This window comes from Stegostoma tigrinum, chromosome 1 (genome assembly GCF_030684315.1).
Source record: "Stegostoma tigrinum isolate sSteTig4 chromosome 1, sSteTig4.hap1, whole genome shotgun sequence".
NCBI lineage: Eukaryota > Metazoa > Chordata > Chondrichthyes > Orectolobiformes > Stegostomatidae > Stegostoma > Stegostoma tigrinum.
The window spans coordinates 187,462,566-187,485,378 of NC_081354.1; the positions used below are offsets into that span (position 1 = coordinate 187,462,566).

A 22,813-nucleotide genomic window follows, 5' to 3' on the forward strand; every position below is an offset into this window, starting at 1 on the left:
TCACAGTGGGCAGTAACAGCTTGTGGCTGTGAGCCAGTTGAAGCAGTTATATATTACCCTGGGAGGAGGCTTGGAGTGACATGATCAAAGCAATAGGTGGAAATACTGTACACGGCAGTACCGATCCATAGAATAAAGAACAGGTACAAACAGCTGAATGGCCACCCTGTGTTTTGCTGTGTAATGGATTTGAGGGCCCAAATGGCCACCATGTTTGCCTACAGATGGGTTGATTGTGTTTCTGATTCTGTGACAGCTCCTTGAGTCAGTGGGTCCATAGCTGTGATGTACTCCAGCTTCCTGTACAGATGAGAGAAGAGCTAGATGCTTTCATAGACCAGCTGTATAAAGACATTGAGAAAGGTAGGAATCTTAGAGAATACTGCTTTTCTGTGCATCGCGTGGGATTCAGATTGGGGTGTCTGTCTGTCTGTCTGTGTGTGTGTCTGTCTGTGTGTGTGTCTGTCTGTGTGTGTGTCTGTCTGTGTGTGTGTCTGTCTGTGTGTGTGTCTGTCTGTGTGTGTGTCTGTGTCTGTCTCTGTCTGTGTGTGTGTCTGTGTCTGTGTCTGTCTGTGTGTGTGTCTGTGTCTGTCTGTGTGTGTGTGTCTGTCTCTGTCTGTGTGTGTGTGTCTGTCTCTGCCTGTGTGTGTGTGTCTGTCTCTGTCTGCCTGTGTGTGTGTCTCTGTCTGCCTGTGTGTGTGTCTCTGTCTGCCTGTGTGTGTGTCTCTGTCTGCCTGTGTGTCTCTGTCTGCCTGTGTGTCTCTGTCTGCCTGTGTGCGTCTGTCTCTGTCTGCCTGTGTGCCTCTGTCTCTGTCTGCCTGTGTGCCTCTGTCTCTGTCTGTCTGTGTGCGTCTGTCTCTGTCTGTCTGTGTGTGTGTCTGTCTCTGTCTCTGTGTGTGTGTGTGTGTGTGTCTGTCTGTGTGTGTGTCTGTCTCTGTCTGTCTGTGTGTGTCTGTCTCTGTCTGCCTGTGTGTGTGTGTCTGTCTCTGTCTCTGTGTGTGTGTGTCTCTGCCTGTGTGTGTGTGTCTGTAAGTAGAGGAATAGCGGCAATATAGCAGTCTCAGCCCATTGAGCCTGTACCTGCTATTCAATAAACCTAAGGTTGGTCTGTTTACTCCACTTTTCCGTCTCACCTCTCCCCGCCCACCAAATGTTTCACCTCATTATTTATCAGGAATTTAGTTCCGGGAGTTGCAGTTTGATCTGGAGCTAACCTATCTGCTGGAAGTATTTGCAGATCAACCAGGTTCAACTTTAAGTGTATGAGCTGACCAGGGAGGGGGTGTTGTTACCCAGATGCTTGATTTTTGGGAGGCAGTAACACCCCTGAGGGCAGAGTGTGTGTTGAGACAGTTGCTTCCACCCATTCCAGGTTAATGCTGCAGCTGGGGCACATCAGCTGACGTGCCATCCGCAGTGTGCTTTAACATACTGTTTGATTTGTTTGTTCAATTATTGAATTTTTTAAATATCTTTTCTCGATCTTATCACTAGTTCCCGTGCGTGTGTAAACACCCACCAGACGTTGCTCTGGCCAAGTTAGAGCTGATTCCCAGATTGAGGAAAGATGGGAAATACAAAGGACAGCTCCTCACCAAACTCTCTCACTCACTGAACCATTGCCACCCTGCTGAACGGCACACTGCTTCACGTGCTGACACAGCCACTTAACTGAGGATCGGGTGCTAATGCTCATGTCCCACAACCGGGTGTGGGCAGCGTGCAGCTTTCTTTCTGCAATTTGTTAGCCTTGCATGAAAAAATTTCCCCTCATCTCAGTACTGAGCAGTTGACCTCAAGTTTTAAAACGGTGTCCCCTAACTCTGGACTCTCCCACGAGAGGGAACATCTTTTGCGCATTCACCTTGTGAACACTATATTCAGGATCTTTAAACTTCAATCAAGTCACCGCTCACTCTTCTAAACTCCGTGGGAAACAAGGCCATTCTGCCTAATGATTCCTCCGAAGATATCCCACTCATCCCTGGTACTAATCTGGTATACTGCCTCCAATTCATTTACATCCTCCCTTAAATAAAGTGACAAAAACTGCGCACTGTATTCAAGTGTAGACTTAGAACATAAGAACTAGGAGCAGGATTAGGCCGTTTGGCCCTTTGAGCCCGTTCTGCCATTCAATAAGATCATGGCTGATCTTTTCGTCGACTCAGATCCACTTGCCTGCATTCTCACCTTATCCCTTAATTCCTATATTGTTCAAAAAAAATCTACCTTAGCTTTAAAAATGTTCACTGAAGTAGCGTCAACTACTTCGCTGGGCAAGGAATTCCATAGATTAACAACCCTCTGAGTGAAGAAGCTCCTTCTCAATTCAGTCCTAAATCCGCTCCCTCTAATCTTGAGGCTATGCCCTCTTGTCCTAGCTTCACCTGCCAATGGGACCATCCTCTCTTACTTCTATCTTATCTATTCCCTTCATAATTTTACATGTTCTTATAAGATCCCCCCTCAATCTTCTGAATTCCAATGAATATACCGTCCCCAGGACAATAGCCCAGGCGTCCGTACTACCAACATTACCACTACACCACCGAAGTGTGTGGCTAGCGTATATAGTGTCATGTGTGCAAACAGTGTTTTCAGAATCCCTTTGTTTTCAAGATTTCAGTAATTATTGACCTGTCTGTCATTATCCCATTCAGAATATTGCTAGTAGCCACCAGAGACATTACTTAGACTCCTGACTATTCCAGCGTCCCACTGACATAGGTGGGGGTGGAGCTCCCTCTAAGCCCTGCACCATCCTGACCTTTCGCAGGGTCAATATCCTGGAATTCCCTCCCTAAGGGCATTGTGGGCCAACCTATAGCACAGCAGTTCAAGAAGGTTCTCAAAGGCAACTAGGGACAAGCAATGAATGCCCAGCCAGCGATGCCCACATTCCGTGAAATAATACTATCTATTCTGCTCTTCTTCATAGAATCCCTACCATGTGGATACAGGCCCTTCGACCCAACAAGTTCAAACTGACCAATGGAGCATCCCATCCAGACCCATCCCCCTATTCTGCACATCCCTGAACACTACAGGCAATTTAGCATGGTCAGTGCACCTAACCTGCACATCTTTGGACTGTCGGAGGGAACCGGAGCACCCAGAGGGGAAACACACAGACACAGGGAGAACGTGCAAACTCCACACAGACAGTCGCCCGAAGGTGGAATCAAACCCAGGTCCCTGGTGCTGTGAGGCAGCAGTGTTAACCACTGAGCCACCGTGCTATTTCCCATCTTCTTAGAGATGAGGTGGAGTTATGGGTGTGCAAGATTATGTCAGGAAGGTGCAGACCTTGTTGCCGTGGGGCCTGTGTTGTTCCTTTGAAAAAAATCATCCCGTTAGTCCCACCCTGCTGCTGTTCCCCCGTGGCCATGTACGTTTTCTGCATTTTCTGAGTATTGTAACTTTCTCATGGAAGTTATTATTGAAACTGCTCCTGGCTCCCTTTCAGTCGCTGCATTCCAGGTCTTTATCTCTCTGCTTCTTTTGCCAGTCACATTAAATTGTGTTAGCAACCCTGCTGACCCTGCAAACTGTTTCACCTTTATCACTTTATTAAAACACCCTCCATAATTTAAACACCTCCCATAGATCTGATGCCCTTTCTTGCAAAAGAACAGTCGCAGTTTTTCCAGTACAGAACTATAGAATAATAGAGGGCACAAAGGTAACTTCCTGCCCATCAATTCACCAGAGTCCCTCTCTCTAACTCCACCCACGTACCTTGTTTCCCATCATAACTGGAACCCATCACTCCCATAGTTGTGTGTGCCTGCGCTCTCAGCTTGGCATTGAGGCCGATTTACCAGCTGCAGGGAGAGGCAGGAGTTGATCAGTGCACTGACAGCTTTTGTTCTTCCACAGAGAGTGGAGAATTCCTGAACTGCGAGGGATCCGGCCTCTACATGCTGCAAAGCTGCTGTAAGTAGCCGGGATCAGGACAGGAGCATAGCCAGCAGTGGAGATAGTTAACCACTGGCACTGATTTCCTATCAACTGGATGTGAGTTTGCTCGCTGAGCTGGAAGGTTAGTTTTCAGACGTTTCGTCACCATTCTAGGTAACATCATCAGTGAGCCTCCGACGAAGCCAGATGTTACCTAGAATGGTGACGAAACGTCTGAAAACTAACCTTCCAGCTCAGCGAGCAAACTCACATCCAGAACCTCAACCTGAGCTACAAATCTCCTCAAAACTCATTAACTATCAACGTTAAGTGAACCACATACCATTGCAAGGCAGGAATTAGCAGAGCTAGTAAAGGTTCATGGGTGACACTGCGAGTACTGTATTAGCATAACAAAGATGTAGGTTAACTCTCTGTAGCTTTACTCTGTATGTAACCTCGTGCTTGCCCAGTCCTGGGAGCATTTGATGGGGACAGTGTACAGTGAGATTAAACTCTCTATCTAACCCCATGCTGTCCATGCCCTGGGGAGTGTTTGATGGGGACAGCGTAGAAGGAGCTTTACTCTGTCTATTCCCATGCTGTCCCTGCCCTGGGAGTATTTGACGATGACAGTTTAGGAAGATTTTTCGGTCGATGCAGACTCAATGGGCCAAATGGCCTCTGTCTGTATTTGGGGTTCTGAGAGAAACTGCTTCTGTTTGTGTGCACTGTTGCTGCTTTTTTTTCACAACTGTAACCTTTGACCTTTCTCTGTAGGTAATCATAGCTGTGACCCCAACGCTGAAACCTCGTTCCCAGAGAACAACTTCCTTCTCCACTTGACAGCGCTCCAAGACATTGAAGCAGGAGAGGTAAGACCTGATCACAGGAGCTGACCTTTCTTATGCATTTCACCCTGCAGCACTTGGGGTTCTGTGTAACTGGACCAACCTGCCTGGGGAATGGCTTGGCCTATGTCTCATGCTGGGTTAAGGTGAGCGAGTGGACAGGGGGGCTTGAAACTGGTCGGGTTCCCCACTGCTGAAGTGCTGTGATCAGTTCTGCTGTTAAATTGGCTGCTGGTGCCTTGCATGGGAAGAGGCCACTCAGTCTCATAAGCCATGCTGGCCCGTAGTGAGTGCTGCTAAATTTAAGTGGTGAAAGGGCATTTTAGCTAACACCTCGAGTCAACCATCTCATTTCAATCCTTCGAGTCACAGAGTTGTACAGCACAGAAACACACTCTTCGGTCCAACTTGTTCATGCTAACATGACGTCCTGCGCTGATCTAGTCCTATTTGCCACCATTTGGCCCATATCCCTCTAAACCCATCCAGATGCCTTTTAAATGTTGTAATAGTCCCAGCCTCCACCACTTCCTCTGGCAGCTCATTCCACACACACGCCACCCGCTGTGTGGAAAAAGCTACCCCTTAGGTCCCTTTAATATTTTTCCCTTCTCACCTTAAACCTATGCCCTCTGGATTTGGACTCCCATACCCCAGGGAAAAGCCCTTGACTGCGCACCCTGCCCGTGCCCCTCTTAACTAGCTAAAGGCTTGAAAACCTTTATCACTAATCAATGTGCGTGTATATATTGTATGTTTATTTATATCCCACAGAGAGTGGGGGGTGGGAGGGAAGGGTGCGTATGGTGGGTCTGGAATTCATGGCAGATGTGTCTCTTTCACAGGAGGTGTGCATCACATACCTGGACTGTTGTCAGCGAGATCGGAGCAGGCACACGCGACACAGGATCCTCCGGTACTGCACCTCATTCCACCCCCCGGGAACCTGCCTTTTGATGACACGCGACCCCACCATCTTCACACCCCAACCCCCCGCCTCCCAAATATCCTGAACCCCACCTCTCACTCAGCACAGGCAGCATCAAAACACGCTACCTGTCATCATAGTATAATATACCCCAGGAGCAGGCCATTCAGCCCATCAAGCCTGTACCAGCTCTTTGAGCGTGCAGTTCATTAAGGGCCACTCTTCCCACTAACCAACTCCACAGTTTCCTCCATTTTTGAGTATTCTTTCCCTTCACATTTGGAAGGTATGAGTGGGTCTGCCTCACCACTCATTGCTGGCATCCCGTTCCTCCAGCCTGCACTGAGCTTCATTTTGGCCAAGGACAAAGCTCAGAGAGGCAATGTGGAGTCATTTTATGACACAGAAAGAGGCCATTTGGTTCACCAAGTCAATGCTAGCTTGCCACAGAGCACATCCAGTCAGTCCACATAGACCTTTACATTTATTTCCTTCTAATATCCAGAAGGCCATAAGGAGTGGAAGCAGAAGTAGACCATTCAGCCCATCAAATCATCTGTACCATTCAGTCGATCATGGCTGATCTGATGATCCTCAACTCTACTTTCTTGCCTTTACCCCATAAACTTTGATTCCCTTACAACCTAAAAATCTATCCCAGCCTTTAATATGCTTAATGATCAGCCTTGACAGCCATGTGTGGTAAAGAATTCCACAGGTTCACTACCCGCTGAGAGAATAAATGCCTGCTCATCTTTGTTCTAAATGTGCAACCCTTAATCTGAGATTACGCCCTCTGATTGTAGACTCTCCCAAAAGGAGAAACAATCCATCCATATCCACTCTGTCAACAGTAGTAGAACATGGAACATTACAGCACAGTACAGACCCTTCGGCCCTCGATTTTGTGCCGACCTGTCATACCGATCTGAAGCCCATCTAACCTACACTATTCCGTGTATGTCCATATGCTTATCCAATGATGACTTAAATGTACTCCCCCAGTTTAAGGGCATTTAAATAGTCATTAGATAAACATATGGATGATAATGGAATAGTGTAGATTAGATGGGCTTCAGATTGGTTTCATAGGTCGGCACAACATCGAGGGCCGAAGGGCCTGTACTGCGCTGTAATGTTCTGTGTTCCCCTAAGAATCTTGTGTGTTTCAACAAGGTCACCTCTCATTCTTTTCAACTCCAATAAGCACAGGCCCAACCCACTCAACATCACCTCAAAAAACAATCCCTCCATTCCTGGGATAATGGGAACTGCAGATGCTGGAGAATCCGAGATAACAAAGTGTGGAGCTGGATGAACCCAGCAGGCCAAGCAGCATTTTAGGAACACAAAAGCTGACATTTCAGGCCTCCATTCCTGGGCTCGGCTGAGTGAACCTTCCGAGTCTCCAGTACTGGTATGTCTTTCCTTGGATAAGGGGCCCAAACTCTCTCCCAGTTGTGGTGCCTTGAATAGTTTTAGTTGAATCTCCTAATTCATGGATGAGGATTCCCACATACCTCCTTGCTGTATCTTTCTGCAGTCTTTCTCCATTTCAATATTATGCAGCTCCTCCATTCTTCCAGCAAACCTCGCATCTTTCCACGTTATAGTCTCTCGGCTAGGTTTTCACATATGCTGAATCTCTCTCTGTCCCTGTGGAGATTCTTTGTGTCATGACCCAGAAAGAGACCATTTCACCCATCAAGTTTGCTGGCTCTCCAGTTAGTCTGCAATCCTCACTTTGCCCATGTAGACTTATATGTTTACTTCCCTCAAATGCCCAGAAGACCTTTTAAATCAGTGGTAATTTCTGTCTGTAGCATCTCACAGACCTCCCCACCCCATCATGGGCTGCTGATTTTGGATCTTCATCACTTGCTGCTTAAGATTTTTCCCCAAATTTCCCCAGCATTTCTGACCCAAAATGTTAAATCTCCGTCCTCTAGTCTTTGTTCCATCAACTAATGGAAAGAATTTTTTTCTTGACTATCTTATGTAAGCCTGCCTTAAAGTTGTATACCTCTATCACATCTCCTCTCAATCGCCTTTGCTTCCACAAGTCAGCCCCACCACCTCCAGCAGCCCTGGATTACTGCTGGTGAATCTCCTATGCTCCCCCTCAAAGATCCTCCTGTCCCTCTATCACCAGCCACTGACACTTGAGCCCCGCTAGTCCTGCAAGTTAAAGACTAATTAAATTACCCCATTTTACCTGCCTGATAGACTCTGTTTACAGGACAGAAAAAACTGACCAGATTTTGATATTAACAAGAAACCACATTGTACCGAAAATCAATGGATTTGAAATTACAGAGAAATGTGAGGTATTACTTTTTCATAGAAGAAACATGGAGAGGCAATACAGGCTCAGTAGTACAGCTTTGAGGGGAGTACAGGAGCAGAGGGACGTATGGGCAATTTAGCACGGCCAATCCACCCTAACCTGTAAATCTTTGGACTGTCAGAGGAAACCCATGCAGACACAGGGAGAATGTGCAAACTCCACACAGGTCTCCCAAGGATGGAATCGAACCTAGGTTCCTGTCGCCATGAGGCAGCAGTGCTAACCACTGAGCCACCGTACAGACCCACAACGGCGTAGCATCTATAAATACAGGCAAAGAAAGCAAGGAAGTGATGGTACATGCCTACAAATCATTGGTTAGACCACATTTGGAGTATTATGTTTAGTTCTGGGCACCTTATTTAAGGGAGGATGTTAAAGTCCTGGAGAGAGCTCAAAGGTAGATTTATTTCAATCATACCAGAAATGACGGATTTTAGATACAACAAAACATTAGACAGTCTGATCTTATTCTCCTTGGAGTGGAGAAGATTAAGAGGTGACCTCGCTGAGGTGTTCAAAATTATGAACAATTTTGACAGGGTGAGGAAGGGTATTCTAGTTGGAATCGCAGTAACCAAGGGGTCACAATTTCAAGATTGTCAGCAAGACAACTAGCAGTCAGATGAGGAGAAACTTCTTGACTCAGTCGTTGGCATTTAAAATGTCCTGCCTGCAAGGGTTGTGGAGCTGCATTCCATAGGAGATTTCAAAAAAAGAGTTGGATATATATTTGAAAGGGATGAACTTCGAGGGCTGCTGAGATAGGGCTGGAGAGTGGGACGAGCTGGGTTGCTCTTTTGTGAGTATTTAGGTTATATCTGAAATCTGTTTTATTTTCGAAGGGAGAATTATCTGTTCATCTGCTCCTGTCCCAAATGTGTGGCTCAGGCCGGTGACCCTGACCTGACCTCAGATGAAGAAGAGGAGATTGAAGCTGATGCCGAGAGTGCTGAGCTCGAAGATGAGATGACTGATGTGTAAGGCAATGGCTGGACAAAGGATTCATAGGAAGGGGGCTGTTCTAGAGGCCTTTTCTCACCAATGCAATAACCAGAACTAGACACCACTGCGCTCTCTCTCTCTCTCTCTCTCTCTCTCTCTCACACACATACACATGACACAAATCTCTGTACAAAGCACTGGGCAGGCTGGTTCCTCAATCACACCAGTTGCTTTATGTGATTAAGGAAGATGATTGTTGTTTTGTGGAGGGGATTGTTGTTCAAGCGTGCGATCTCCTGCTCCCCACAAATACTCTCCTCCCTTTACCTTCACCTTAATTGGAATTGTCACCTTCTGCCTGTCCTCGTGCCCCCTCTGCTTGGGTGGGGGGAAATGAATTAGAATCTGTGCCATAGACATCCTCTCTGACAGCCCTGTAATGTACAGTGAAGGACCAGGGTGTAGCCTGGTAGCGAAGAGGACGGAAGGGTTTGTCTGGAGCAGACAGGGACTGAGTTTGAGCCTTGATCACTGTTGAGAGACCCCTCTTGCCAAGTGAGTAGATGGAGCCAGAAGCATTGGCTTTCTCCTGATGCTGCCTCCCCTCCCCAAGTTGGATAGCCCCCATCAAGACCCTATCTTGGTAGGAGTTTGAGATTACAAAGATGGTCAGCAAGTCCTGGAGCCTGTTCCCCACCTCAATGAAGGTGAAAATAAGGGTTCAAGATGGAGAGTTCAGAGGACAGGTTATAGTTGTGTTAAATTCTGGTATAACATGAGCTCACTCTGTCTCCTGCTGCTAGGGAATTAGCTTAAATGGTCCAAAAATCCATTGAGTCCTTGTTTAGCTGGTTACAATGTTGTGTGTGTGAATGTGCGTTCTGATGTTTAGCTGCATTTTGTTGCTGTTTAATTTGTGTGTGTCTATCTCTTAGTACACGCTGTCTACGTGTGAGGATGGGTTCCTGTCTCTCTGTGTGTGTGTGTGTGTGTGTGTGTGTGTGTGTGTGTGTGTGTATCTCTTGCTGTGGGGTACTTGTTAGTGTGCCCGATCTGCTATCTGCCTTAGGGTAAGGTAGCAGTCTCCAGTGCCTGGGTCTTTTCTAACTTCTGACGTGAGTAAGTGACTGCAGCCGAGAGGGGTCTGCCAATCCATCTCTGGGCCTGCAGTGACCCTGGGTCATGATATATTTGTATTCATAGCCTGTCTCTGTCCTGCTTCCACAGTGACAGGCTGCTGTGAAATCAGGCACTGCATGAGAAAGGGGGCAGTTCATTGACCCGATTTGCTTTATGTGGATCGTTGCAGCACAACATAAGGCTGTTTGGCCCATCCAGTCCTTACTACTGTTCTTGCAACTCACCAGCCTTTTCCCAATTCTCTGCTTTGCCTCATTAGTGAATCCCTGAGTTGCATCACTAGCCTGTGCCTGCGAGGGCAGGTGTGAACAAGAAACTGTTCAGTTTCACATTATATGTACAGCAGTGGGGCAGGGGGGAGCAGGCAGTAGCTCTCGTTGCTTTCAGTAACCCTGGAATGTGGTTGGAGGCGGGGTAGTGTGGCTCAGAGTCTGCTGGGGGAGGGGGTGAGAAATGTTTGGCTGTGCATGCCCTGATCACATTCTTCTTGTTCCCTACTGAAGAGGGTGGCTGTGTGGATAAGGAGCATTATCAGAAAGGCTGCCAGTGAACAAAGGGTTTGGGCGGGCTGGGGAGTTACTGAATTGTGCTAAAGGCGGTGTATCTCTGGTCCCAGTGTGAGCTTTGTGAAGTTGTTGGGGGGGCAGGGGTGGGTAGAGAGATGATTTTGATGAAATTTTGCTGTAATCTCGGAAGATTCCATATAAATGCTTAGCTTTAGGATAGGTTGTAAGTTGGACCAGTCAGACTCCACTTGGGTCAGCAACATTGCAGCTGCCTGATCGATCACCACAGATTCTCTCAGCCCTGAGGCATGACCAATCTGCATGTACTCAATAAAATGACAGAAAACAGCAAATGGAGTCTGGTTTCTTTTCATTCTTTAATGGCACTTGGCCATCACCGACTAACCCTAATTTCCCTTGAACTGACTGGCTTGCTGGGCTGTTTCAGCGGGACCTCAAGTCAATCCCGTACAGGAGTCACAGAGGCCAGACCAGGTAAGGATGGCAGATTTCTTTCCCCAAATGACGACATTATTATACCAGATGGATTTTTAACCATTGGACTAGCTTGACTCCAGTTTTTATTGAAATTATATTTCATTTCACCATCTGTCCTCGTAGGGTTTGAACCCATATCTCTGGATCACCGGTCTGACTTGTTCCGCTCCTCACTCTTCTAGTAAAGCCCTCCCTCCCCATCATGCCTGACGGGCAGGTGGATTTCAACCAGGATTCCTGTGGTGGGAAAATGACAGGACAGAGGCTGGTGATGTCCCTATAATGAACCACTGTACAAGTTCACTTTGCTGTCGACACAGGATGTCCTCAACCTCACTAGTTATAAAAATAGTCAGGAAAAGAAACAAGTATTTGGCAGTGACTGTGCACTGGGTTCCCACTTGAGCCTGTAACTGTGGGAGAGATGGGAACAAACAGGGAGGGGAAGAAAGGTAACAGCATGTTAATCTATTAAATAAGGTGAGAAAACACAAGCATTATAAAGTCTTTGATCGAGACAGCATCTTTTGGAGATCAGTGCAAACTGGCCGACTGTCACTAGAGGTGGCAGTTTGAGCTGAAATGTCAGAATCCCACTCTCGTTCACTGAGATGGAGATGACAGCCTATGGGAGACCATGCAGCTCCAATGATTACCTGATCATTCATTCCTGCCAACAGTGAAGAAAGCAAATGCTGTCAAATCATAGAATGATTCCTGTGCTGGAGGCCATTTGGCCCATCATGTCTGTGGATTAGTCCCACTATTTGGATTAGTCTTCTGCTATCTCTCCTCGTGACTCCTTCAGATATTTATCTAGTTGCCTTGCAAATGTCACTTTTGGTCTTGTTTCCATTAGCTTTTCTGGCAGCGTATTCCACGCCACAACTCCCTGTGTAATAACGTCTCCATACTTGACTCCCAAATTTATTTCCCATAATTGCCTTCCATTTGCTCTATGAAGTCACTCGTCGTCTCCTATGTCCTGTGTGTGGGCAGCAAGTTCCAGGGCATTACCCCTTGCTGCACAAAGTCTTTCCTCCCATCTGATCTGCCCCCCTCTCCGTCCAAAGCCTTCATATTTCTATCCCTCCAGTCCTCGTCCAACCAACCAGTGGGAGCAGCTTTTCAGTGTTTATTCACTATTGCAGCAAGCCAAAGCCTCAAATCACAGACATGGATATTTTCCTAGTCAACCTGTTCAGAGAAGTTATCACACAGCTATGGTGCAATAGGACCTGAACCCAGGTCACCACGTAAGGTTGCATCAATGCACCACAACAGTCCCCATTTTCTTTCTTTCTTTCTCTCTCTCTCTCTCTCTCTCTCTCTCTCTCGGCCTGTCCTCTTCTGCACAGCTCATTCAAATCTCCCCTCGATCTTTTATGTTCCCAGAAGAACAACTTAGTCTTTCCAAAAGGGGAAAGGTTTTAGAAATCTGAAGCACAAAGGACTTTGGACTCCTAGGTCAGGATTATCTTAAAGTTAACAAGAAGGTTCAGTTTTGCAGTTAGGAAAGCAAATGTAATGTCAGCATTAGTTTTGAGAGGACTAGAATACAAAAGCAGGGATGTACTGTTGAGGGCGTATGAGGTTCTTGTCGGACTGCATCATGATCAGTTTTTGGCCCTCTATGTAAGGAAGGATGTGCTGGCCTTGGAGGGGTTCCAGAGGAAGTTCATAAGAATGATTCCAGGGATGAGGATCTTGTCATATGAGGGGCTTTTGAGGATTCTGGATCTGTACTCAATGGAGTTTAGAAGGACAAGGAAGGATCTGTCTGAAACTTACAGAATACTGAGAGGCCTGGATATAGAGTGGACACGGAGAAGATGTTTCCACTAGTAGGAGAGTCTAGGACCTGAGGGCACAGCCTCAGAGTGAAGAGACAATCCTTGAGAACTGAAATGAAGAGGAATTTCTTCAGCCAGAGGGTGGGGAATCTGTAGAATTTATTGCTGTAGAGGTCAATGGGGGCCAAGTCACTGAATGTATTTAAGACAGAGATAGAGAAGTTCTTGATTGGTAAGTGGATCAAAGGTTATGGGGACAAGGCATGCGAATGGGGTTGAGAAACGTATCCGCCATGATTGAATGACACAGCAGACTCGATGGGCCAATTGGCCTAATTCCGTTCCTCTATCTTATCTTTCCAACCTTGGAACTAAAACTCCCCAATCCTGGTACCTCCACACTCTCTCACATCTTTTCCTAAAGCATGGTGACCAGAACTGGGTGCAATAGTGTGCACTCTGCTAGATACTACATTCTCTGGTTTGCTAGTCCAATTCCAGTTGATGCTCCCATCAACCCTCTTTGTGGCTGAAAAACGTCTGACAGACATCTATTCCCAAACTCAACCGTCCTTCCCAAGGAGGAACAATGCTGGGATGTCACTGTCCCTGGCCGTGCCATCCTGCACCATCTCAATACGCCAACTGTTGTATACATATTGTCCAAGATTATCACTGCCCTAGCCACCGTGCTTCTGGATAACATGAGCTTTGGACAAGAATGAGCAGGCCCTGCTGGACAGAGAGACGCGTACAAACATCTTGCATCCAACTGCTGCCCTTCCTTTTGTGAAGGGTCTGCCTGCCACGGTGGGTACATATTTTCCTGTCACTCTTCAATGCCTCAGACAAGGGGGTAGTTTTCAGAACACATTCCCAGAACTGCACAGGGTCAAGTGCTACAAAATGAGATTAGACTTCATAGAATCCCTACAGTGTAGAAGAAGGCTGTTCAGCCCATCAATTCCACACCAATCCTCCGAACAGCATCCCACCCCCTACCCTATCCCTGCTTTTTCCAAGGCTAAACCACCTAGCCTGTACAATCCTTGACACTTTGGGTAATTTAGCATGGCCAACCCATTGAACCTGCACATCTTTGGACTGTGGGAGGAAACCAGAGTACTCGGAGGAAACCCACACAGACATGGGGATTGTTAGTAGCTTGTTTTTCACCGGTGCAGACTTGATGGGCTGAAGGGCCTTTCCCTGTGCTGTAGACCTCTATGAACCCTATGAGGGGACGAAGACCACTCTTGTGGGATTGGCCTTTGACGATTGTAACTAATGATAGTGGCACTGACTGCACTGCGATTGGGGTCTGGGTTCCCCTCTCAAAGACTCAACATTATGTTAACATCACACACACTGTATTAATGCACTCAAACACAGGGCGGAGACACTGGTGTCAAAGCAGAATCTCAGGGATGTTCAGAAAGGTGCAACAGAGCTGCAATATTTCACTCAAACCAAATAGCAGGTTATACTGAGGACTGAGCACTGAGTTTCTCAAGATGGAGAACTGTGACCAGTGGTGTTCTGCAGGGATCTGTGTTGGGACCACTGTTGTTTGTGATATACACAAATGATCTGGAGGGAGGTATAGATGGTCTGATCAGCAAGTTTGCAGATGACACTAAGATTGGTGGAGTAGCAGATAGTTAAGAGGATTGTTGGACAAAGCAGCAGAATATAGATAGACTGGAGAGATGGGCGGAGAAATGGCAGATAGAATTCAATCCAGGCAAATGCGAAGTGATGCATTTTGGAAGATCCAATTCAAGAGCGAATTATACGATAAATGGAAAAGCCCTGGGGAAAATTGATGCACAGAGAGATCTGGATGTTCAGGTCCATTGTACCCTGAAGGTGGCAATGCAGGTGGATAGAGTGGTCAAGAAGGCATACGGCATGCTTTCCTTCATCACATGGGGTATTGAGTACAAGAATTTGCAGGTCATGTTACAGCTGTGTAAGAACTTCCCTTCCACTACAACTGTCTGTCTCCTGTTGCCCAGCCAGTTCTCTATCCGTCTAGCTAGTACACCCTGGACCCCATGTGACTTCCCTTTCTCCATCAGCCTACCATGGGGAACCTTATCAAATGCCTTTCTGAAGTCCATGTATATGACATCTACAGCCTTCCCTCATCTATCACTTCCTCAAAGAGTTCTGTCAAGTTGGTAAGACTTGACCTTCCCTGTACAAAACCATGCTGCCTGTCACTAATAAGCCCATTTTCTTCCAAATATAAATACATCCTATCCCTCAGTATCTTCTCCAGCAGCTTCCCCACCACTGACATCAGGCTCACCAGTCTATAATTTCCTGAATTATCCTTGCCACAAACAAGGGAACAACATTAGCAATTCTCCAAATCCTCCAGGACCTCACCCGTGTTTAAGGATGCTATAAAGACATCTGTTAAGGCTCCAGCTATTTCCTCTCTCGCTTCCTTCGATAACCTGGGATAGATCCCATCCGGACCTGGGGACTTGACCATCCTAATGCCTTTTAGAATACTCAACACTCCCCCCTCCTTATGCTGACGACCTACAGTAATCAAATATCTATCCCTAACCTCAACATCCATCATGTCCCTCTCCTCAGTGAAGACCAACGCAAAGTACTCGTTAAGAATCTCACTCATTTTCTTTGACTCCTCGCATAACTTCCCTCCTTTGTCCTTAAGTGGGCCATTTCTCTAGTTACCCACTTGCTCCTTATGTATGAATAAAAGGCTTTGGGATTTTCCTTAACCCTGTTTGTTAAAGATACTTCATGACCCCTTTTAGCCCTGTTAATTCCTGACTGGTCCTACTTTTCCGATATTCTTCCAAAGCTTCTTCTGTCTTCAGTCGTCTAGACCTTATGTATGCTTCCTTTTTCCTCTTTGCTGGTCTCACAATTTCACCTGTCATCCATGGTTCCCTAACCTTGCCCTTTCTATCCCTCATTTTCACAGGGACATGTCTGCCCTGCACTCTAATCAACCTCTCTTTAAAAGCTTCCCACATATCACATGGATTTACCCTCGAACAGTTGCTCCCAATCCACATTCCCCAGCTCCTGCCGAATTTTGCTATAGTTGGACTTCGCCCAGTTCAGCACTCTTCCTTTAGGACTGCTCTCATCTTTGTCCATCAGCATTCTAAAGCTTACGGGATTATGGTCACTGTTCCCAAAGTAATCTCGACTGAAACTTCAACCACCTGGCTGGGCTCATTCCCCAACACCAGGTCCAGTATGGTTCTCTCCCTCCCACCCACAGCCTCCAAACTCATTGTTCCCCAACCCCGCACTGCCCACTTCCATCTCCTTCCCAAAATCCACAAACCCACCTGCCCTGGTCAACCTATTGTCTCCGCCTGCTCCTGTCCCACTGAACTCATCTCCACCTACCTGGACTCCATTTTCTCCCCTTAGGTTCAGGAACTCCCTACCTACGTCTGTGACACCATCCACACCCTCCACCTCCTCCAGAACTTCCAATTCCCCGGTCCCCAACACCTCATTTTCACCATGGACATCCAGTCCCTATACACCTGCATTCCCCATGCAGATGGCCTAAAGGCCCTCCGCTTCTTCCTGTCCCGCAGACCCGACCAGTCCCCCTCCACCAACACCCTCATCCACCTAGCCGAACTCATCTTCACCCTCAACAAATTCTCTTTTGATTCCTCCCACTTCCTACAGACAAAGGGGGTGGCCATGGGTACCCACATGGGCCCAAGCTATGCCTTTTGTGCTCCTGAGATGCTGCTTGGCCTGCTGTGTTCATCCAGCTTCACACTTTGTTATCTTGGATTCTCCAGCATCGGCAGTTGCCATTATCACTGATACAATTTTAACCTCACTGCGAAGCCTCTTCCAGGGATGCCTAACCTGAAGAAGTTACCCTCCTCCCTCCGGACCAACCTCAGGGAATCTCTCTCCCACTGCACCACCTCTCCCTCTCTCCCTATTTATTTCAGAACCCTCTCTCCATCCCCCTTTTCTGATGAAGGGTCCAGGCCCGAAACGTCAGCTTTTGTGCTCCTAAGATGCAGCTTGGCCTGCTGTGTTCATCCAGCCTCACACGTTGTTATCTTATGCCTGCCTCTTTGTAGGTTACATGGAACAATCCCTCTTCCGCACCTACACTGGCCCTAAACTCCACCTCTTCCTCCGTTACATAGATGACTATATTGGCATCACACCATACTCCCAAGAGGAGCTCGAACAGTTCATCCACTTCACCAACATCTTCCACCCCAACCTCAAGTTCACCTGGACCATCTCCAACACATCCCTCACCTTCCTGGACCTTCCTGTCTCCATCTCAGGCAACCACCTAGAAACCAATATCCATTTCAAGCCCACCAGCTACCTAGAATACAACTCCTCCCACCCACCCTCCTGCAAAAATTCCATCCCCTATTCCCAATTCCTCCGCCTCTGCCGCATCTGCTCCCAGGATGTGGCATTCCACTCCTGTACATCCCAGATGCCCTCATTCTTCAAGGACCGCAACATCCTCCTCCCCCACCCCCGCAGTGGTCGAGAATGCCCTCAACCGAGTCTCCTGCATTTCCCGCAACTCAACCCTCACACCCCACCCTCGCAATAACTGCCAAAAGAGAATCCCCCTCATCTTCACGTACCACGCCACCAACCTCCGGAACCAACGCATCATCCTCCAACACTTCCGCCATCTACAATCCGACCCCACCACCAAAGACATTTTTCCCTCCCCACCCTTGTCTGCCTTTCGGAGACACCACTGTCTCCAGGACTCCCTTGTTCGCTCCACACTCCCTTCCAACCCCACCACACCCAACACTTTCCCCTGCAACCACAGGAAGTGCCGCACTTGACCCCACACCTCCTCCCTCACCCTCATCCCACTGCCCAAATATATCATTTCACTCACGTTCTGAGAGCACACTTTGACCGCTCCCACTCAGCTCTGCTGCTGAAATGAAGAACTTACCTCCAGGCAGCGGTCTGGTCCTCGCTCTCACTGCTCCCACTGCTGCTGCAGACAAAAGGAGGCTGCTGAATGCACTTATCAAGTTTTTACTGGGAAACTTACTGCCCAGCAGCCCCTGTCCTCGCTCTCACTGCTCCCAATGCTGCAAGAGTCAATCTAACCAATACTGGCTGACATTCAGTGATATCACCATCAGTGATTCGCCCACTATCAACATCCTGGTGATTACCATTGACCAGAACGGAACTGAACCAGCCACATTGCGTACAAGACCAGACCAGTGGCTAGGAATACTTCAATGAGCATCTCACCTCCTGACTCTCCAAAGCCTGCCTATAGCCTTCAAGGCACAAGTTAGTATTGTAATGGAATATCTTCACTCGCCTGGATGGTTGTAACTCCAGTCGCATGGAAGAAGCTTGGTACCATCCAGGACACTGCAGCCCACTTCATTGGCACCACATCCATAAACACAAACTTCCTCCACCATTGATGATCAAAAGTAGCAGTATGTACTATCTACAACATGCAATACAGAAATTTACCATAGTTGCTTGGACAACACCTTTCAAACCCATGACCACCTCCATCCAGAAGGACAAGATACATGGGAACACAACCTCCTGCAAATTTCCCTCCAAGCCAGTCACCATCCTGACTTGGAAATATATCACCATTCCTTCATTGTCGCTGGGTCACAATCCTGGAATTCACTCCCCAACAGCATTGTGGGTCAAGCTACAGCTCATGGATTGAAGTGTTTCAAGAAAGCAGCTTGCCAGCACATTCTCAAGGGCAGCTAGGGACAGAGAATAAACACTGCCTCAGCTAGTGATGCGCACATCCCATGAGCGAATAAAAGAATTCATCCAGCTCCACACCTTGTTATTTCGGAACTTGCATTGACTCCAGTTTTGCTAGCGTTCCTTGAAGTCAAGGGCTGTCACTTTCACCTCACCTGTGGAATTCAGCTCTTTTGCCCATGTTTGAACCAAGGCTGCAATGAGGTCAGGAGCAGAGTGGCCCTGGCAGAACCCAAACTGTGCGTCACTGAGCAGGTTATTGCTGACCAGATGCTGCTTGATAGCACTGTTGATGATTACTTTTTATGATTTCTGATAATTTGTTCTCACTTGCACTTTACATCGAACAGCACAGTAAAATACAATGAAAAGCTTCAACTGTTGCCACAATCCGGCACCATTTGAATACTTCAAGAGTAAAGGGAAAAGAAATGTAAAGCTGAAAGAGGGAGTCCATCTTCGTTCTGCTGCCTCCACCGTCTGTGTCTTGAGCTCTGAGCCGAGCTGCTGACCAATGACACCTGTGCCACCAATGTCAGAGTTGTCACTCTCCAGGCTCCATCTCATCATCAATAGAGATAATAGGAACTGCAGACGCTGGAGAATCTGAGATACAAAGTGTGGAGCTGGATGAACACAGCAGGCCAAGCAGAAGATGCTGTGTTCAACCAGCTCCACACATTGTTATCACCATCTCATAATCACTGGGTCCACCTCACCAACAATAGACAATAGGTGCTGGGGTAGGCCATTCAGCCCTTCAAGTCACACCACAATTCATTATGATCATGGCTGATCATGCACAATCAGTATCCTGTTCCTGCCTTATCCCCATAACCCTTGATTCCACTATCTTTAAGAGCTCTATCCATCTCTTTCTTGAAAGTATCCAGAGAGTTGGCCTCCACTGCCTTCTGGGCCAGAGTATTCCACATATCCACCACTCTCTGGGTGAAGAAGTTTTTCCGCAACTCTGTTCTAAATGGCCTACCCCTTATTTTTAAACTGTGCCGCCAATTCAGCCGATGCTGGGTCCCATGTTGGACCCACACTCGCACTGAAACCAAGAACCTCCAGCCACCTTGCTGATAACCAAGAGTCCCCACTCTGGCATTTCACTGATGCTTGAGTGTCGTCTGAAAGGGATATCTGAATAGGTGTTCACAAAAGGCTGTGAATGACGGGGTCTTTCATGTGATTTAAATGATGAGTTCAGTGCTGAATATTGGCAAGAGCATTCAGGAGAACTCCCCCCTCAGCCTGCCCTATGAAGACAGGTTGGGCAATCTGACACCATGTTTTGTCGAGTTTCAAAGAATGGGGAGTGATCCAAATGAAATCTACGAAATATATAAAGGGATTGACAGGGTAGGTGTAGATGTTTTCCTTGTTGGGAAGTCTAGAATTAGGGGACAGAATTGGACTCCACTTGGGACCAAGATGAGGAGAATTTCCTTTTCAGTGGGTGTTGAATCTTTGAAATTCTCTACCCATAGGGCTGTGGAAAATCACAGTATTTGACAACATTCAAAATACAGTTTGATAAATTTTGTTTATCAATCATATAAAGGGTTATGGGGATAAAATGGAGGTAACAGACATTGAAAGTTTGATCAGCTGTGCGACTAATAAATAGCAGAGAAAGCTTGGTGGGCTAAATGGCCTCCTCCTATCCTACGCTACAACAGAATCCTCCTATCCCACACCACTACAGATCCCTATTGCCCCCCCTCAGTGTACAGATCCCTATTTACCCCTCAGTGTACAGATCCCAATTTACACCCCAGTGTATAGATCCCTATTTACCCCTCTGTGTACAGATCCCTATTTACCCCTCAGTGTACAGATCCCTATTTACGCCCCAGTGTACAGATCCCTATTTACCCCTCAGTGTACAGATCCCTATTTACCCCTCAGTGTACAGATCCCTATTTACACCCCAGTGTACAGATCCCTATTTACCCCTTAGTGTACAGATCCCTAATTACAACTCAGTGTACAGATCCCTATTTACCCCTCAGTGTACAGATCCCTATTGCCCCCCCAGTGTACAGATCCCTATTTACCCCTCAGTGTACAGATCCCTATTTACCCCTCAGTGTACAGATCCCTATTGCCCCCCCGTGTACAGATCCCAATTTACCCCTCAGTGTACAGATCCCTATTTACCCCCCAGTGTACAGATCCCTATTTACCCCTCAGTGTACAGATCCCTATTTACCCCCCAGTGTACAGATCCCTATTTACACCCCAGTGTACAGATCCCTATTTACCCCTCAGTGTACAGATCCCTATTTACACCCCAGTGTACAGATCCCTATCTACCCCTCTGTGTACAGATCCCTATTTACCCCTCAGTGTACAGATCCCTATTTACACCCCAGTGTACAGATCCCTATTTACACCCCAGTGTACAGATCCCTATTTACACCCCAGTGTACAGATCCCTATTGCCCCCCCCCCAGTGTATAGATCCCTATTTACACCTCAGTGTACAGATCCCTATTTACCCCTCAGTGTATAGATCCCTATTTACCCCTCAGTGTACAGATCCCTATTTACCCCTCTGTGTACAGATCCCTGTTTACCCCTCAGTGTATAGATCCCTATTTACCCCTCAGTGTACAGATCCCTATTTACACCCCAGTGTACAGATCCCTATTTACCCCTCAGTGTACAGATCCCTATTTACACCCCAGTGTACAGATCCCTATTTACACCCCAGTGTACAGATCCCTATTGCCCCCCCCCCCCAGTGTATAGATCCCTATTTACACCTCAGTGTACAGATCCCTATTTACCCCTCAGTGTATAGATCCCTATTTACCCCTCAGTGTACAGATCCCTATTTACCCCTCTGTGTACAGATCCCTGTTTACCCCTCAGTGTATAGATCCCTATTTACCCCTCAGTGTACAGATCCCTATTTATCCCCCAGTGTACAGATCCCTATTTACACCCCAGTGTACAGATCCCTATTTACCCCTCAGTGTACAGATCCCTATTGCCCCCCCAGTGTACAGATCCCTATTTACCCCTCAGTGTACAGATCCCTATTTACCCCCCAGTGTACAGATCCCTATTTACCCCTCAGTGTACAGATCCCTATTGCCCCCCCAGTGTACAGATCCCTATTTACCCCTCAGTGTACAGATCCTTATTTACACCCCAGTGTACAGATCCCTATTTACCCCTCAGTGTACAGATCCCTATTGCCCCCCCAGTGTACAGATCCCTATTTACCCCTCAGTGTACAGATCCCTATTTACCCCTCAGTGTACAGATCCCTATTGCCCCCTCAGTGTACAGATCCCTATTTACACCCCAGTGTACAGATCCCTATTTACCCCTCAGTGTACAGATCCCTATTTACACCTCAGTGTAAAGATCCCTATTTACCCCCCAGTGTACAGATCCCTATTTACCCCTCAGTGTATAGATCCCTATTTACCCCTGAGTGTACAGATCCCTATTTACCCCTCAGTGTACAGATCCCTATTGCCCCCCCAGTGTACAGATCCCTATTTACCCCTCAGTGTACAGATCCCTATTTACACCCCAGTGTACAGATCCCTATTTACCCCTCAGTGTACAGATCCCTATTTACACCTCAGTGTACAGATCCCTATTTACCCCGCAGTGTACAGATCCCTATTTACCCCTCAGTGTATAGATCCCTATTTACCCCTCAGTGTACAGATCCCTATTTACACCCCAGTGTACAAATCCCTATTTACCCCTCAGTGTATAGATCCCTATTTATCCCCCAGTGTACAGATCCCTATTTATCCCCCAGTGTACAGATCCCTATTTACACCCCAGTGTACAGATCCCTATTTACCCCTCAGTGTATAGATCCATATTTACACCCCAGTGTACAGATCCCTATTTACCCCTCAGTGTATAGATCCCTATTTACCCCTCTGTGTACAGATCCCTATTTACACCCCAGTGTACAGATCCCTATTTACCCCTCTGTGTACAGATCCCTATTTACACCCCAGCGAACAGATCCCTATTTACCCCTCAGTGTATAGATCCCTATTTACCCCCCAGTGTACAGATCCCTATTTACACCCCAGTGTACAGATCCCTATTTACCCCTCAGTGTACAGATCCCTATTTAC

General features: G+C 47.1%; 1 protein-coding gene across 2 annotated transcripts in view; it reads left to right on the forward strand.

Annotated features, from left to right (window-relative positions):
- Positions 1-10,973, forward strand: part of smyd5 (SMYD family member 5) — a 30,092-nt gene extending 19,119 nt beyond the window's left edge. For both annotated transcript variants that reach the window (XM_048546542.1, XM_048546532.1), the window contains 5 exons: positions 257-363; positions 3,883-3,939; positions 4,684-4,778; positions 5,600-5,670; positions 8,875-10,973. In XM_048546542.1, the coding sequence (XP_048402499.1) occupies positions 257-363; positions 3,883-3,939; positions 4,684-4,778; positions 5,600-5,670; positions 8,875-9,013 (469 nt within the window). In that variant the 3' untranslated portion in view covers positions 9,014-10,973. The remainder of the gene's footprint in view (positions 1-256; positions 364-3,882; positions 3,940-4,683; positions 4,779-5,599; positions 5,671-8,874) is intronic.
- The last annotated feature ends 11,840 nt before the right edge of the window (positions 10,974-22,813 follow it).